Below are 16,738 nucleotides of genomic sequence, written 5' to 3'. Positions count from 1 at the left end.
GTTGGTCAGTCACATGGGCCAATTATGAGGAAGAACATTTATAAGTATAAACGTGTTATTTTTCACACTGAATGATGGTCCATGTGAAGAAAAAAAAAAACAAAAACAAAACATTTTCTACTCTAGTCCGTTTTCACAGGCAAGAATAAGACATGCAGTGTAAAGGGTCTATGTATTTTAGAAAGTACATGGACTGATGTCTGTATGTTGTCTGATGCAAGTTGCGGCCGGGTTTCTCAGGGGCAACTCAATACAGATGTGTGCCTTTGACCCGATTCTCACTATTCCCTGAGATGGTGGATGGAGAGTAGTTATTGTGATGGCTCCATACAATGCACACATGGGAAAGTAGGAAATCTTCTCTACCACACACCCGTAAAATGAGAGCTTGATGGAAGACATTACGCATCAGTACTGAGCAGTATAGATGTGATTCCAGTAGCTGTGAGACAGTAAATCACTATTAGCTGCAGCAGGACGTTTCTGCAAGTCTCTCTGCTTCTCTCTGACTCTGCAGTAGCTTCTTTCTCTCCCGTAATAGACTTCAGTAGGCGGCATGAAACAACAACCTTCCCTAATTCCTGTTATCAGTCTTTCTGTTAGCAGAGGCTTTACAATAGCAGTGGACATCAAGTTAGAAGGAAACGAGACCCCGTAGTGGTCAGCACTTTGGAGAGTTTTTCATCATTTTAGGTAAATAAAGTGATTTCACTTTTTCTAGTTATCACATTTGCTATCATATACACTGAAGTTTGCTGAAAAGTCAGTGACCATATAATACCTCCGTTTCAGAACATTCTAGCAAGATAAACACATTGGTGATATTAAAGCAGTTTATTAAAAACATCTTACAAAATAATAGCAAATCCCTCAATGTTGTGGCTCCCAGGCAGAAACATGTATCAAACCTTACTGCCATAGACTATCAATAGATTAGCAATGAATTGCTTCTTTTCTAAATTCTCTAAAGGGTAACACATTAAACGCTTATGTGTGATTTATTCGTCTCCCTTGCAGATTTCTGGACCAGCAGAAACGGGGAAATGTAACAACTCTGATACAGAATGAACATTCAGTGACAGTTCTAGGTCATTTACTATTAAGAATGCTACAATTCAAACTAATCAGTAAAATGGGAATTTTACCCTGTCCTATAAATGTGTACTCTTACATTGTATGTATGTCATAACTTTACTCCCTATTATAAAAAGCCACCATACTGATCCAGCATTCACTGCAGACAAGTGCAGCAATAGAACAAACAAATAGTATTATCCTGCGTCCTTCCATCAAATGCTTTCACATATTGGGCCAAATAGAATTCGGCACAGGAAGGCAAACCCAGCAACGCTGACAATATCATGGCCGTCCCTTCATCCTTCTAGCGGAGACTGCAGCATGTATTTCCAAGAGATGACTGGGTAAGCGATCTCACTCTAAAGTTGAGGTGTCATCACCTGAAAGGAAATAAAGCGTGTGAGACCAGCAAATAGGGGGCAAGAAATAAAACCTTTAATTATTAAGAATTTCTATTAACCCCTTAAGGACACGGACTATTTTGGCCATAAGCCTGAATCGATTTGGGGGGGGGAATTTTCATCTCCACTTTTCAAAAGCCAGAACTTTTTTATTTTTTGAGCCCATGTACTGGTCAGCCACTAGAATACTTTTATAAATAAAGAGTATAAGCACCATGCATTCTGCTGACAAAACTGGGAGAGCAGACTAATGCATTTTATTTCCCTTTGCCTTATTTTCTCCATTATCTAAATCTCTTCTGCTTGTGATAATGTGTAATTGAAGTATATTGTACTACATATCATATAGACAAGCAATGTGGTGACAAATTCAAAGTGCAGCTACGTAATAGACAAATCTGCTTTAGTACCAATATAAGGAAGCACTTTTGAACAGGCCCTACATAAAGAGGTCAAACAAACAGCTGCTATCTATTTTGCTCTACTTTCCTACTGCAACTTTACATATTTCCTACTGACCAAGGCTTCATTGTATATTTAGCACTGTCTTACCTTCTGCTGAGGCGGCCTTTAGGGGCTGCATGGCTGTAAAAGATAAAATTTGTGGTTTTCAGCAAAATGGCTACTACAAAGCAATGTGTTAGTAAAAACTTGTGTGTTAAAAAAACAAAGCAAAAACAACAACAAAAAACCCCCCACAAAAGCATCATAGAAGCAATATCTTTATTGGTTAAGCAAAAACATTATATTTGCAGGGTATTCCAAAAAAATTCTGTGGCATGGAATTATGAAAATAAAGCAAAAAGGGGATGAGTATGACTTAGGTGTCCCCCATTCTGATCACTGCCGCTGAACGGTTCATGACCACTACCAGCTTTCTCCAGATCTGGAGTGCCAGTGAGCAGGACTCCTGCGTGGGATATGGGGTAGCTAAGGAGATGGAATACAATTTCTTCCTTTTACAAAACTCCATGGCTTGCACAAATGGCATGATCAGCCGGAGTTGACTGATAATGCCAATCACTGACAATTTTTTTGCGGTCGGCCAAAAATTTCGAACAAGATGGATAGTCATTGGCAGACCAAAGTTTGTCCTCAGACGTTGTGAACAATCTTTCGTATTAATTTTGCAGCCAACAGTCGCCCGAAATTGGCCATTTCAGGTGATTTTTTTTTTCTCAAAAGGTCTAGCCAGCTTTAGGAGCTCAGAGATCTGGAGACCATCTGATGAGCGTGTGAACTGTGTTCATGTAATAGCTCATAAATCCAGGTGTTGGATCGAGTCTGTGCGTCAAGGACTGGAAAGTCCTTATCAGCCTGACCAACACAGATTTCCTGGCTAAAGGCCCTCTTACATGGGACGAGTGTTGGGCAAACAATGCCTGACACTTGTCCCTGTGTATCCTCACTCCTGTGCTGTCACACACGCAAGTGAGCATCGCTGGATCACTCACGGCGCGGCCAGCAGGGAGGTGGAGCGGCTGGAGGAGAGTTTCCTCTCCATTTACTCTAAGCAGCGGCCATTCAGTACTACACGGCTGCTGTTCCACAGAACGATGGTCGTTCAGGATTTTAAGCATGCTTGAAACTGAATTAATCTCATCCAGTCATTCAGTTTCTGCATGCTTTTACATGGGGCGATTATCGTCCAAAACCCCGCAGGAGCGCAAGGTTTTGAACGAACAGAATGCTAAAAGGGCCTTAACATGGCACCATGCTATTTGTGATATACATCTACAACAATGCTTTGAAAACTATGACACATTCCTTACTGATGTTGTACCGAGTAATTTGGGGTATAGCGTAGAAAAAGAGGCTCTTTTGACAGAAGTGATCATATGCTGCACAGGTGATGCTATAGTTGCACCTGGTTTAGCAACTTAAAGTTTTACTGATATGACCCTCCAGGCCTGGACAAAAAGGCAGGCCGCACCAGCGTCTGACTACCTGCTGCACATGGTATTATGCATCATTTATCGAAGACACTACACCTGCTTTGATTAACCAGCGTTGCCCACATGAGCACTGCTGACCATTGATGGATTTCAGTGAGAGCCATGCCTGCAGTTACAAGCACCGGCCACTACACAGAGGTTGGAGCAGAGACTTTCGCTGCTTCTGCTCCAATCCCTGTGTATTTGCAGCGCTGTTAGCAGGTACACAATCAGCTGATCAGTCAAGGTCTCGAACGAACGAACCCCAGCTGATCAACTATTGATGAATAGGAAAAAAAAAAAGATAAATAGGTCAGCACTTCCCAACAGAAATCCATAGGTGCACGTTAAACCATGGCTGCAACACAATAGAAGCAGAAACCAAAAATGGCAACAGCACTCATAATATATTTACTATCAGAGGCATACATACCTATAATCAATACTCTAACCACATTAAATAATGCAAGGTTCTTGGGCCAATATTATTTATCAAATTATATACCATCTACCAACGTCCAGGTGACCAAGCTTTTAGATGGGTCCTAATGCTAATACCAGGTGGTTTAATCTTAATGTGGGAAGGATGGGTACCTACCTCTAAGAATGCTCCTCTCTTGGGACTAAGCCTACAAATAAAACCAGGGAAGGTAGGATACCATTTATATGGTCCAATAGGAGGGACAGAAGGTAAATGGGCGGGCGTGCACCTGCGGATAGGTCATTGGTAGTATTCTCCCTGGAAGACCCCTTTAGTTAAAGTTTTACTGATTTCATTTTCTTTTGTCACCACATGGGATTTGAAGTTATGTTCCTTTGATCACCCACACAGTATAATGTAATACCATAGTATTACATTATATCAAGTCACAACACAGGCGTGGCTTGATAAGCAATCAGCCTTAGTAGCGCTACGGGCTACTGTTCAGGACCCCCCCCCCCCCCCCAAACTTCAATGGGGGAATTTAAATTCCACTGTAAGAACTGACAGTGGCACCTAAACTGGTTAACTGCGATCAGCATTCAGGCCAGCAGGTGTCCCCCTCCAAACAAACCCCGAACGCACAAGATGTACCTGTACCCCCTGTGTCATTAAGGAGTTAAAAATACATGCAGTTTTTAAAAGTTTTTTTTAATTGAGGCTGAAAACAAAAAACATGTGTGAATGCAGCTTTAGACTACCACTGCATACAATTCGCATCAGGTAGTCAGAGAGGCGGTGCAACCATCTTTGTTAGTTCGGGCCCGGAGGGTCGCTATAGCTGACCCTTTCTGTTCTTTTTTTTATTGCTATACTGGGTGCAGGGGACAGATTTTAAAATAAATTAGGTTTTTTTTTAGCTCTTGAGATGGTCTACAACCAATAATAAAGCCAAAACTTTACCGTGTTCTGGTCAGTGAGGCCGCAGAACAGAAATAGTAAGCAGCTTGGATGTACATGACAAGTGATGTATCGTTTCTCTGTGTAGCCATACCTGTTTTTAACTCTCCATTTTCTTCATGTTCTTCATTACCTGCATTAAAGGAAAGAATAAAAAGGTTGACCTTGATGGGCATGCATCTGTCATATTTACGTGCTCTACGCCCACACTGCTTTTCAGTTCAAGGGGTATTCCCACGTTGGCTTTTCATGTCCAAAATGGGAAAATCCGTAAGCTCGGTTCCAGCCACCTGTCGGAGAGAGCCGAGCACTTGTTTAAATTTCCTGCGTTGTCACTTTGCAACTGTCCACCGTCCATAAGTGATGTGCATATGGGCGGCATTGATTAGTGTGCCCATAGGAAACAATGGTCTCTCTTGTGAATAATACGCCGCACAAAAGAACATGCTGCTTGCTTTTTGTGCATTACGCAATTCTTACATACAAATGTGAGCAGAAAAAGCGTAAGCCAATGTATTTAATTGCCTGTGAATTGCTGCATATCACTTATGCTAGTGTGAGCCTGGCCTCTGTCTACACTTATTAGATGCTCATAGCTATGTTCATAGTGCTACTGTGCACTGGCCAAGATTCTCAAACACAACCACAAGGTTCCTCACAGCTAGTGGAACTAAAGGGCTTCATAATTAGCATAGGCGTGCACACTTGGAGTTCAGCACATTGTTCCAGTAGCTGCACAGTGTTTGTCTCATAACACATTCCTTTTAGGGTACAGTCACAGGCTGCAAAAATGCAGCAAAGTTTCCACAGCGTAAATTAGATGTGGGAAAACCCGCAGAATTTTACATTACAGGGACTGTGGATGAAATAAAAAATAATAATAATTTCATCCACTCACTGCGGGAAAAATCTACAGCGCAAGTAGTCCAAATGTCACTGAAAGAAATATAATAAATTGGACAGGTTTATTGAAAAAATGGCAAAGAAAAAGTGTAGGTGTTTCCCATACTAAAAAAAACAAATTGCACATCTCTTATTTTAGAGCTCTCTTGGGAACAAACGTTTCCTTTCCACCACTTTTGAAAATCTCCCCCAACATGATGTATACGGACTAGAGATGAGCGAGCATTGCCCTTAACGAGTACCTGCCCGCTCGGGAGCAAAGATTCGGCTGCCGGCAGCGGGCAGGGAGCTGTTGGGGAGAGCGGGGGAGGAACGGAGGGGAGATCTCTCCCTCCTCCCCCACCGCTCCCCCCTGCTGACTGCCGCAACTCACCTGTCACCAGAACCTTTTCTTCCGAGCGGGGAGATATTCGCTAAGGACAATGCTCGCTCATCTCTAGTACTGACATATCTTCCCTCCCAGCAGAGCAGTAGTACGACCATAATTTTATTAAGTTACCTGCTTCTTCCTGCTCCTCCTCACAGGTCTGTTTAAGATGTTTTCTGCACACACACGCCAGAGCAACCAGAAGGCCAAGGAGGCAAGCACACAGCCCGACTGTCACCCACACAACCACCATAGGGAAAGAGAGATGTTGGCCTTTACAAGACAAGAGGATAGAAGTTAAAAAACATAAATCATTTATTTAAAGGGTTTTCTCTTTTTTTCAAGTTTTCCCTCATCTACTGGATAGGTAAAAACAAATAGATTGAAGAGGGTCCGAACACTGGGACCTCCCACAACCGAAGGTCCGGCTGGTCTCCAAAAAGAACAGAGCAGAGGTTGCACAGGCGCACCTTTTATTTTATAAAAGCAATGGAGATTGCAAAGTGCAAAAAATTCGGCAATCTCTGGTGCCGTCATTGAAATGAATGGAGCAGCAGTGCGCCTGTGCAATTTTCGCTCTGTTCCTTTGGAACCAACTGGTCTGCTTAACATCTGTTTTGGTCCTTTTACACGGAACGACAGTCGGGTCAACTACAGTATGAGCCCTGACATCACGGCTAAGGTCCTCCGTGCTCGTGCAGACTGAAAGACAATCGCCGGCTTCCTGCTCAGCGCTTCACCTTCTATGTAAAGCGTTGAGCGGGGAGCGTTTACACGCAACGAGAAGCCAGTGATTGTTTTTTTGCTGACTGAATGATTATTGCTCAAATTCGTTCATTTCAATGAATTTTGAGTGAAAATCCTTACGTGTAAATGGGCCATTAGCTGGCCTACAACAAAATAGTGTGTTTTCTGCACTGACCTGTGACAGTGAGAGATGCATGGGTCACCAGCTGCAGAAGAGGATTATACACTAGGCAAGTGTAAGTGTCATTGGTCTCCAGTGTTACACGGATAGAGCTCTTCACTTGGAATAAGCCTTCTTCATTGGCTACTTGTGATGTTGTAACATTTTCTGTAAGGTTTTTCCCACTTCCATCTTGCCACAGTATTTCAGCTTGAGGGTATCCGCGATAGGTATGGCAGGTTACGGTTACCTGGTCACCAGGTTTAAGACCTTCATTAGGCCCCAGGTGCAATGTAGGCTTAGTGTAGAAGGCTATAGTAAAGTAAAGTCAATGGGTTAGTTTAACATCATCACCAGAAGAGTGTCACTACTAAGATTCTGTCCCCCATATAATGCATGCTTACCTGCCACCTGGAGGATTACAGCAGCTGAACTGGAGTTCCCCACATTAACAAAGCACGTGTAGGTGCCTTCATCAGATAAACTAACTTTGTGCAGTAAAAGGGACATGTTGCCCCGCAGTAGTTGTCCAAGAAAGAGTTGTGTCCGATTAATAAATTTTGAGTCTTGTTTCTCTAGTTGTTCTTGTCCTTGGGTAAAGGCATGAACCTGCTGGAGTTTTGTGATCTCCCAAAATACACTGAGGTCCTTCAAGGAAAATCCATCTGGAGGAGAAAAGCTGCAGGGAAGTAAGACATCTTCATCCAGGATCGCAGTGACAGGGACATCAGGAACAATCACTTCAATGGATCCTTTACAACAACAAAAAATAATACAAGAGAGAAATGGAGAATAATGTTAGTTTGCAGCTGTGATATTGTTTGCAATCTGTTTTTTTGCTCTAGTTTAAATGCCTGTGTATATGACCTGCAGTACAGTTTCTCCAGGAGGCTACGCAACAAATCTATATCAAAGGCCGCATGTTACTTGCTGATTTGTCATTAATTTTACTAGTGAATCAGGCATACTCGTTGAAAAGGGTGAATTCTGTGGTGCAAATCCTCATTTCATACTCAGTGTCTCCATAACATTGCCAGCCATGCTCAATGTTTCCATATTATCACCAGCAGAAGTCAGTGTGTCAGGACTCAAACCTGGGACCCCCTCTTCTAAGTTCGGCACAGGGGGCTTGCCCAGCAGGCTGGATAGCTCACTGGGGAGAGAAACTGTCCTCCCCAGTGAGCTATCCAGCTTGCTGGACAAGCCCCCTGTGCCAAACTTAGCCTTGTTCCATGCTCGTGTCAATCCAGTTCCTGTCTTCCTGTTCTGGCCCCACCTTGCTTCTAGTTAGGCTCGTTATAAAAGCCTGAACCTGCCACTGCACCGTCCTATGATTATTTTGCTCTACAGCCGTGATTTAGCTACTCTCCTCTTCCACTACAAGCGACCTGAGACTTCCCAATAACATCTCCTGGCTTTGCTCCCGACAATGCTACCCGCCTCCTCCATCTGTACCATGACCTGAGACTTCCTGATAAGGACTCCTAGCTTTCCTCCCGATAACGCTACCCATCTCCTCTATCTGTACCGTGACCTGAAACTTCCCAAAAACAAATCCTGGCTTTCCTCCCACAACACTACTCGTCTCTTCCATCTGTACTGCGACCTGAGACTTCCTGGTAATGACTCTTGGCTATCCTGCGGTATATGTTGGCGCTATATAAATAAAGATTCTTATCCTGACTACTCCCTAACCAGCAGCTTCTATCCAGTGCTGGAAGATGCTACACAGTGCCTCCATTACATTGCTAGACATACTTAGTACCCTCAAAACACAGCCTTAAAAGTACCAGATCTGCAGATCAGTATGATTAGAATAACTAAAATCTAATATTTTTTTTAGGTTTCTCCACTTTTGCACAATAAACTCCCCCCCCCCCTTTTTTTCCTTCTTCTTATTCCTCTTTTTAAAAACTTGTAGTTACAAGTACAGAGACTTCCACTTTGACCCCTGAGTAATGACAGCACTGTCAGCGAACACACAGTCAGCTGATCAGTCCAGGTCTTCCCCTTTGAACTCTTTACATCCCTTAACAGCAGTTATTGCTGTTCTTATATATTCCCCGCTATTGCAGTACTGCAGGATGATGTGGGCTCAGCTTCTGATCCCACGCCATCCACATGACATAAGTTTAAGTCCTGTTGCATTAAGTACACACAGCCAGGATGTAAACGTACGTCCTACGGAGTTAAGCTGTTAAAGGGGTTTTGACTAAGCAACAGCATATGTGAAAAAGACTTGGGTATACTAATAGATCATAGACTGAACACGAGTCAATAATGTGATGCAACAGCCAAAAAGGCATATACAATCCTGGGATGTATTAGGAGAAGCATAGAGTCTAGATCACGTGAGCTAATTATCCACCTCTACTCTTCCTAAGGCTGCCTGTCCACGGCGCGATGGAATATTGTTAGCGATATAAGCACTAAAAGGTCATGCCACGATTTTAATCACGCGAGCGGAAAATCGCTGTGGTTTTCCACTCGTGTGCAGTAGGCTGTGCTTTCCACAGTTATCCTATGGAAAGCATGTCAGGTGAGCTCCGCGCGCGATTTATCACCGCGGATCTCGCAATGACACCTCACCCGTGGACAGCCAGCTAGTCAGACCTCATCTGGAATATTGTGTCCAGTTCTGGGCACCCCACATTAAAAAAGACATAGAAAAACTGGAGCAAGTTCAGAGAAGAGTTACCAAGATGGTGAGCGGTCTGCAAATCATGTCCTATGAGGAACGGTTAAAGGATCTGGGAATGTTTAGCTTGCAAAAAAGAAGGCTGAGCGGAGACTTAATAGCTGTCTATAAATATCTGAAGGGTTGTCACAGTGCAGAGGGATCAGCCCTATTCTCATTTGCACAAGGAAAGACTAGAAGCAATGAGATGAAACTGATAGGAAGAGACACAGATTAGATATTAGAGGGTGATCAATGAGTGGAATGGGTTACCACGGGAGGTGGTGAGTTCTTCAATGGAAGTGTTCAAAGAAAGGCTGGACAGACATCTGTCTGGGATGATTTAGTAAATCCTGCACTGAGCAGGGGGTTGGACCCGATGACCCTGGAGGTCCCTTCCAACTCTACCATTCTATGAGTGCTTGGGGAAAAGGTATCATGCTAGATAAAACATATACGGGTGCCGATCGCTATCGTGAACGCGTGCGCAATAGCTCATGGCTGTGAACTCTGCATCTCTGGCCAAGGCAGTGAACACTGTCACTAGTAACGTAACATTCAGTGGCCCGGGCTGAAAATAAATGGTCCGGAATGTACATGATGTCTGCAGATGTGGCAAAAACGCGCTGCCAGTGTGGGAACTAAAAAAAAGAAAAAAAGTGAAAATGTTTATTAAAATTTTTTAAGTGAACAAAAAAAAGGAAAAGTTGAAAAGAAAAAAACATATTTGGAATCGTTGTGTCCGTATTTTATTACATTCCCTGGCCAAGAATGTATTTATTTATAGTTTTGGCCTGGAAACACCTTGAACCCTGTAACCATCTCCCTTTTGATAGAATCTTAGCAAACTTACTGCATAAAGGAAGAAGCAGCAGCAAACAGAGGACATCCATGTCTTAGGGTCACAAGGAGCTAGAAAGAAAGAATGGCAATTAGAGATATTTAAAGGGATGACAAATCAAAAAGAATATGGCATAAAGAGAGCGGATTGTAAGGGCTCGTTCACATCAGTGTTAGGGCTTCAGTCTTACAGCAGAAAAACTGAATAAGGGCTCATCCACAAGGCCGCTAGTCTCCGTTAACCCCTTAACGACCAGCCCATAGTGTTTTTACGTCCTCCCGAAGTGGGCTTTATTCTCTGAGGACGTAAAAACATGTGTCCTGCAGAGAATAAAGCCCCTCGGGCTGTGGACGTGACAGCTCCATGCTGTCGGTGTCCGCAGGTAGCCGACAGCATGGAGCTGTCATCCCGGGCTGTTCGGACCCCCCCGGCATTGCGATCAGCGCTATGCGAAGCATAGCGCCGATCGCAAAAAAGTAAATAAAACTGCAAAAAAAGTGACATATTCAGCTGCTCTGATGGATCGGATCCATCGGAGCAGCTGAAATTACTCACCGAGGTCCGCCGCACGACTCCCCGCTGTCCCGATGCTCCGGGCGCCGTAGCCGTCCTTCTGCGCATGCGCGCCAGGCGGCATTACGTCAGCCACATGCGCAGAAGGCCCGGCGGCGCGGGAGACTTAAAATCTCCTCACTCCCGGCTCCTGTAGGTAGCCGGGAGGCAGGAGATGTCAGCGGGGACCGCGGTGAGCAGTCCCCGATACCGCGATCGTTGTTATCCAATGGATAACGACGATCCCGGAAAAGTGAAAAAAAGTGTAAAAAAAGAAAAAAGTTTCACCTCCCTCATGGATCGGATCCATGAGGGGAGGGGAAAAGACTCACCTCAGGTCCGCCGATGTCCTCCGGCCGGTGTCGGGACCCCCCGCTGGCTTCTGCGATGTGCCGATGTGGCGCACATGCGCAGAAGGCCGGCGAGCCCGGCAAATTCAAAATCTCCCTGCACCCGGCTGTCACAGTTAGCCGAGTGCAGGGAGATATGACTGGGGACCGCTGTATGTGGTTTCCAGTCATATGACCACCGTTTTCCATCGGATAACGATGATCATATAAAGTTAAAAAGTAAAAAAAAAAGCCTCTGCGCATGCGCCCGTCAGCAGGATGGCGGACGCATGCGCAAAAGTGAAAGATTGCCCAAGAAATGTAAAATCTCCCTGCTGCTGGCTAAGAGCCTGGAGATATCACGGGGAGCCGCGGTATGCGGTTACTGGTCACGTGATCGCCGTTATCCAATGCATAATGGGGATCACGTAAAAGTTCTTTAAAAAGTGGCAGTTTCATTTCCCCTCACCGATGCGATCGGTGGGGGGAGATGAAACATCTTCTCGGAGGCTTCCGCATTTGAATCCAGATGCGATTATCCTCCATAGATTCTTCCGGCTGCCGCGCATGCGCCCGACGGTAAAATGCCGGACACATTCGCAGGAGCCCAGGAAATTTTAAATCTCCTTGCTCCCAGCGACCAACGGTCGCTGAGTGCTTGAAGCAGTGACCGGCGGCCTCGCTGAGCGGTCCCCGGTCACGTGATAAAGTAGCGATCTAACATTAGGCCGGTCACGCATGACCGGAGAGGAATTATGGGTTCTGCATGTGCTTGATCAGCGGTAATCCACGGATCAATCACATGCATTGGATCACACAATTCCCCCCAATTAGCGGGTCGGAATTACGGAATCCACTCGCAGAAACAAAACACGGCATGCTATATTTTACCGCGGATATCCGCGACCTAGAGCCCATTGTGCTCTATGACGGCGGATATACTCGCAGCCCATGTGCAAATACATTGTGTATGAGCTGCGGGTACCCAGGTCATCACTAAGCGACGGCGCGGGAAAGGCAAACAAAAAAAGTACTGCGCATGACCGCCTGTGTGAGTAGGCAGTTATGCGCAGTACATTACGCGGCCGTACGCAGGGTCACAGCCGGGCTCACAGCTGGAATCCGCAGCGGGCCTCCACAAGCGGATTCCACCTACGGCCGTGTGAGCCCGGCGTTATTCAGACCGCTACCTGTAATACGTATTTTACAAGAAGCCCGAGGAACGCTCGCCTTCATGCAGTTCCAGGAGCAGCGTGTTGAGCGCCTTCTCTGTGAGACCGCTGCACCGCAGCAAGATTACAAAGCCTCGCAGAGCGCCACTTTTTACACCCCATCCCCACCGCTGAGGTCACGAAATACCCCCCAAAATACATGAGAGGAGGGGGGATACCCGGTTTTCTTGCCCCATGTGCCCAACCCAACAAGCCTCCGTAATTACCCCTGTCTTCGGACATAAAACACAGTTTATATTATTACCTTTATCTAATATTTAGGGAATGCCAAAAAATGGGGATGGTGGTGGGGGGGGGGGGGGATTATTTTTAGGAAGTCAAATTTTTTTCCGTATAAGTGGGCAATGGGGCCTGTGATTTATTCAGTTCTGCCCTGAAATCCAGCGGGCATTCCCTCCATTATGGGCCTAGCCATGTGTCCTGTAAGTAGATTAGGGCCACAATGGGTATGTTTCTGAACACGGGACAAAAGGGGGGATCCATTTTGGGGTGAACGTCTTCATTCCTATGTACACTGTACAAAAAAAACAGTTTTTAAATTGACAAAATTGTCAAAAAACTGAAAATCGTAATTTTTTCCTTTTGCTTTGCTTAGATTCATTCAAATATTGTGGGGTCAAAATACGCAGTACACCCCTAGATGAATTTGTCAAAGGGTCTAGTTTTCAAAATGGGGTCATTTGTGGGGGTTCTTTTTCGTTTTGGCCACTCAATGTCTCTACAAGTGGGCAATGGGGCCTGGAATTTATTCAGTTGTACCCTGAAATCCAACGGGTGCTCCTTCCATTATAGGCCTAACCATGTTTCCATTAAATAGATTAGGGCCACATTGGGTATGTTTCTGAACACGGGACGAACAGGGGTATCCATTTTGGGGTGAGCGTCTTCATTCCTATGTACACTATACAAAAAAAAACTATTTTTAAATTCACACAATTGCCAAAAAAATTAAAATCATACTTTTTTCCTTCTGCTTGGCTTAGATTCATTCAAAAACTGTGAAGTCAAAAAAGTCATCGTACCCCTAGATAAATTCGTAAAGGGGTCTACTTTTCAAAATGGGGTCACTTGTGGGCGTTCTCCATCGTTTTGGTCACTCAATAGCTCTACAAGTGGGCAATGGGGCCTAAATCTCCTTCAAGCAAAGTTTCTGTTCCGAAAGCCACCGGTTGCTCCTTTCATTTTGGGCCCCATTGTGCATACAGACGTAATACTAGGGCCACAATGGGTATGTTTCTGAGCACGGGACAAACAGGGGTATCCATTCTGGGGTGCAAATCCTAATTTTCATGTGTACTATAGAAAAAAGTCCTGTCTTTAAAATGACATATTTGCAAAAATATGAAATTTGAGTTTTTCTCTTCTAAATTGCATTGACTCCTGAAAAAAAAACTGTGGGGTTAAAATACTCATGACACCCCTCAGTGAATACCTTAAAGGGTGTCGTTTTTAAAATGGGGTCACTTGTGGGGGTATCTATCATTTTGACTCCTATGAGCCTTTCCAATCTTGGTTTGGTGTAGAAAAACAAAGTGTTCCTCAAAATGCTGAAAAGTAATGTTAAATTTGTAAGTCTCCTAAATGGTTAAAAAAAATGAAAGTTTTTCCAATGTGCGCCAAAAATAAAGTAAACGGATAGAAAAATATATCTTAACAAAAATTTCTATATTATGTTTGCACATATTTGAGATATTGCAGTTGGAAATGTGAAAAAAATGACAATTTCTTCAAAATGTTCCCAATTTTGGCGCTTTTAATAAATAAACACAAATTCTATCGGTCTTTTTTTCCCACCTAGATGAAGTACAACATGTGGCGAAAAAACAATGTCAGAATCGCTTGGATATGCAAAACGTTTCTGGTGTTTTTCCATGCTAAAGTGACACGCGTCAGATTTGCAAAATTTGGCCTGGTCATTAAGGCGCAAACAGGCTTGGTCACTAAGGGGTTAAGCATTTCTGTTTCTCTGTTCCGTATGATTCTGTCAGTTTTGATACAGGAGGTTCATGGTTTTAATGGTCACTAAACTGTCTAATAATGGTACAATATTGAATATCCTACTTTCTTACGTCTATAACACAATTATCTTGCCTGACCGACAATTGTGCTTTCCACATTTGGATTCAGCACCCTGAATATTGGTAAGAACACTTAGGCCAGCTGCACACGGACTAGTCGAATTGCGCATGTGGGAGCCCGCAGTGGAATCCGCCCCTGTGCCCGGCCGGCATCCGTGCGTACCTGTAATTTTCTGTACTGCGGATGATCCGGACGGCTTCCATTAATTTCAATGGAATCCATCAGTGCAGAATCCACACAGCATGCTGTGATTTTTCCTCCAATTGTGGAAATCGCAATTTGATTCTGCAAGTGTGCAGGAAGAGTCAAGTAACAAACGGCATTTCCTGCAGATCCACGGTGCAGACTCCGCAATGCAAATCTGTTCGTGTGCAGGTGGCCTTACCTTTATACAAGAAAATATACCCTTGTGAGGTTGGTTTCATATCTGCATTGGAACCTCCGACTGGAAGTTCTGTCGCAGATCAGACTGAAAACACCGGAAGAAAGCAGCACTTTTTCTTCTGTCCAAAAGCAGGCCAGCTGGGCGACAAGGCGGGTGGACCCCATTATAGTCAATGGATGGACCGGTTTGGCTGCAGGGATTCCCCAGCGAAGATGTGATAGCTGCCTAAGGCCACCTGCACACGGGCAGATTTACATTGCAGAACCCGAAGCGGGCATCTGCCTCTAGATTCCGCAGCAAATACCGCCCATACCATGCTACGGCAAAACGCAGTTTCCTCTACATGAGCAGAGATCGATTGCGATTTTCCGCTCACGGTAGAGAAATCGCAACATGCTCCATTTCTGAACGGATTCTGCATGGATGGGTTTCATTGAAATAAATAGAAGCCATCCAATTACCATTGCAGAAAGGTTCATGGATTCCACGTCATCGCCTAGCGACAGCGTGGGAAAAACGGAATTTAAAAAAAAAACAAAAAAAAAACACTGTACTGCACACGTCCGCCAGCTCGCCAAAGAAGAAAGCAGGTATGTGCGGATGCCAGCTGGGCACGGGGTCGGATTCTGCATGTGCTGTCCGACCCGCCAGTATCCACCTGGGCTATCGCAGTGTTACTGATGGGCTATGCTAAGGATACTAAATAGTAAAGTCACCGAAAACCGCTTTAAAACATAAAAACTTTCTAAATGGTTAAAAAGTGCCTATAACAGCCCTGACAGCGCTTCATTAGGCAGTGTTTTGGGTGGGGGGTTGTTTTTCTAGAATTCCTTGGCTTGCAGCAATAAGGCTAGGTACACATGGCAGAGGTTTTTGGAGTGATCTGCACACTGAATTTGAGGATTTTTACAAGTTTTCCCATGAAGAGTCCGCTGTGTGGACAGACCCTTATGAATGTGTATTCAGGCAGATCCCCCTGCAGCCGCCACACCTAGCGGAGCCAGCAGGTCCGAGAACCAGTGACTGGTAATGTCCCTCCGGCACCCCGGCTGCAAGGGTTCACCGCACCAGCAGACAGCCGCCACGAGCACACACCACGTACCTGGCACTGCGGACACTAGCCCTCACCCGGCGGCACTCGCCACAGGAAGCGTCGCTCTCTATCGCCCACTTGGCGGCTCCATGTTTAGTGTGTTTCCCCTTCCCATCCCGTGGTGAGATCATGGATGGCGGGAGGATGGGAGCGAGAAAAGCGCAATCATTGGCTGGAGCTTCCTGACAAAGACCTCTCGCTGGAGGCGGCTGCAGCGGCGGTGCGGGTCGCGCAGATTTCCTGTCACTCCTATCCTCCCTCCTACGGGAAGCGGCGGTGTGCCCATACACAGGCATAATGTCCGCCGGGTGACCCCGGAGCCGGCGGACCACATACATTGTATAGTGACTAGATACATTATATACTGACTAGATACATTGTGTACGGACCACATACATTGTATACTGACTAGATACATTATATACTGACCACATACATTATATACGGACCACATACACTATATACGGACCACATACACTATATACTGACTAGATACATTATATACTGACCACATACATTATATACTGACTAGATACATTATATACTGACCACATACATTGTATACTGACTAGATACATTA

The 16,738-nt window shown here is 44.8% G+C and overlaps 1 protein-coding gene across 1 annotated transcript; it reads right to left on the bottom strand.

Annotated features, from left to right (window-relative positions):
• Nucleotides 1-819: 819 nt before the first annotated feature.
• On the bottom strand, nt 820-16,377 carry CD276 (CD276 molecule). Its single transcript, XM_066592354.1, has 8 exons — nt 16,168-16,377; nt 10,501-10,559; nt 7,375-7,722; nt 6,986-7,282; nt 6,196-6,336; nt 4,888-4,926; nt 2,031-2,063; nt 820-1,457 (listed from the first exon to the last, which is right to left on the bottom strand). The coding sequence occupies exons 2-8, from the start codon at nt 10,538-10,540 to the stop codon at nt 1,432-1,434; spliced, it is 924 nt and encodes a 307-aa protein (XP_066448451.1). The 5' UTR covers nt 10,541-10,559; nt 16,168-16,377; the 3' UTR covers nt 820-1,431.
• Between the last annotated feature and the right edge of the window lie 361 nt (nt 16,378-16,738).

This window comes from Eleutherodactylus coqui, chromosome 2 (assembly GCF_035609145.1).
Source record: "Eleutherodactylus coqui strain aEleCoq1 chromosome 2, aEleCoq1.hap1, whole genome shotgun sequence".
Classification (NCBI taxonomy): domain Eukaryota; kingdom Metazoa; phylum Chordata; class Amphibia; order Anura; family Eleutherodactylidae; genus Eleutherodactylus; species Eleutherodactylus coqui.
The sequence above is the reverse complement of the archived record's forward strand: the minus strand, read 5'-3'. Positions and strand labels throughout refer to the sequence as shown.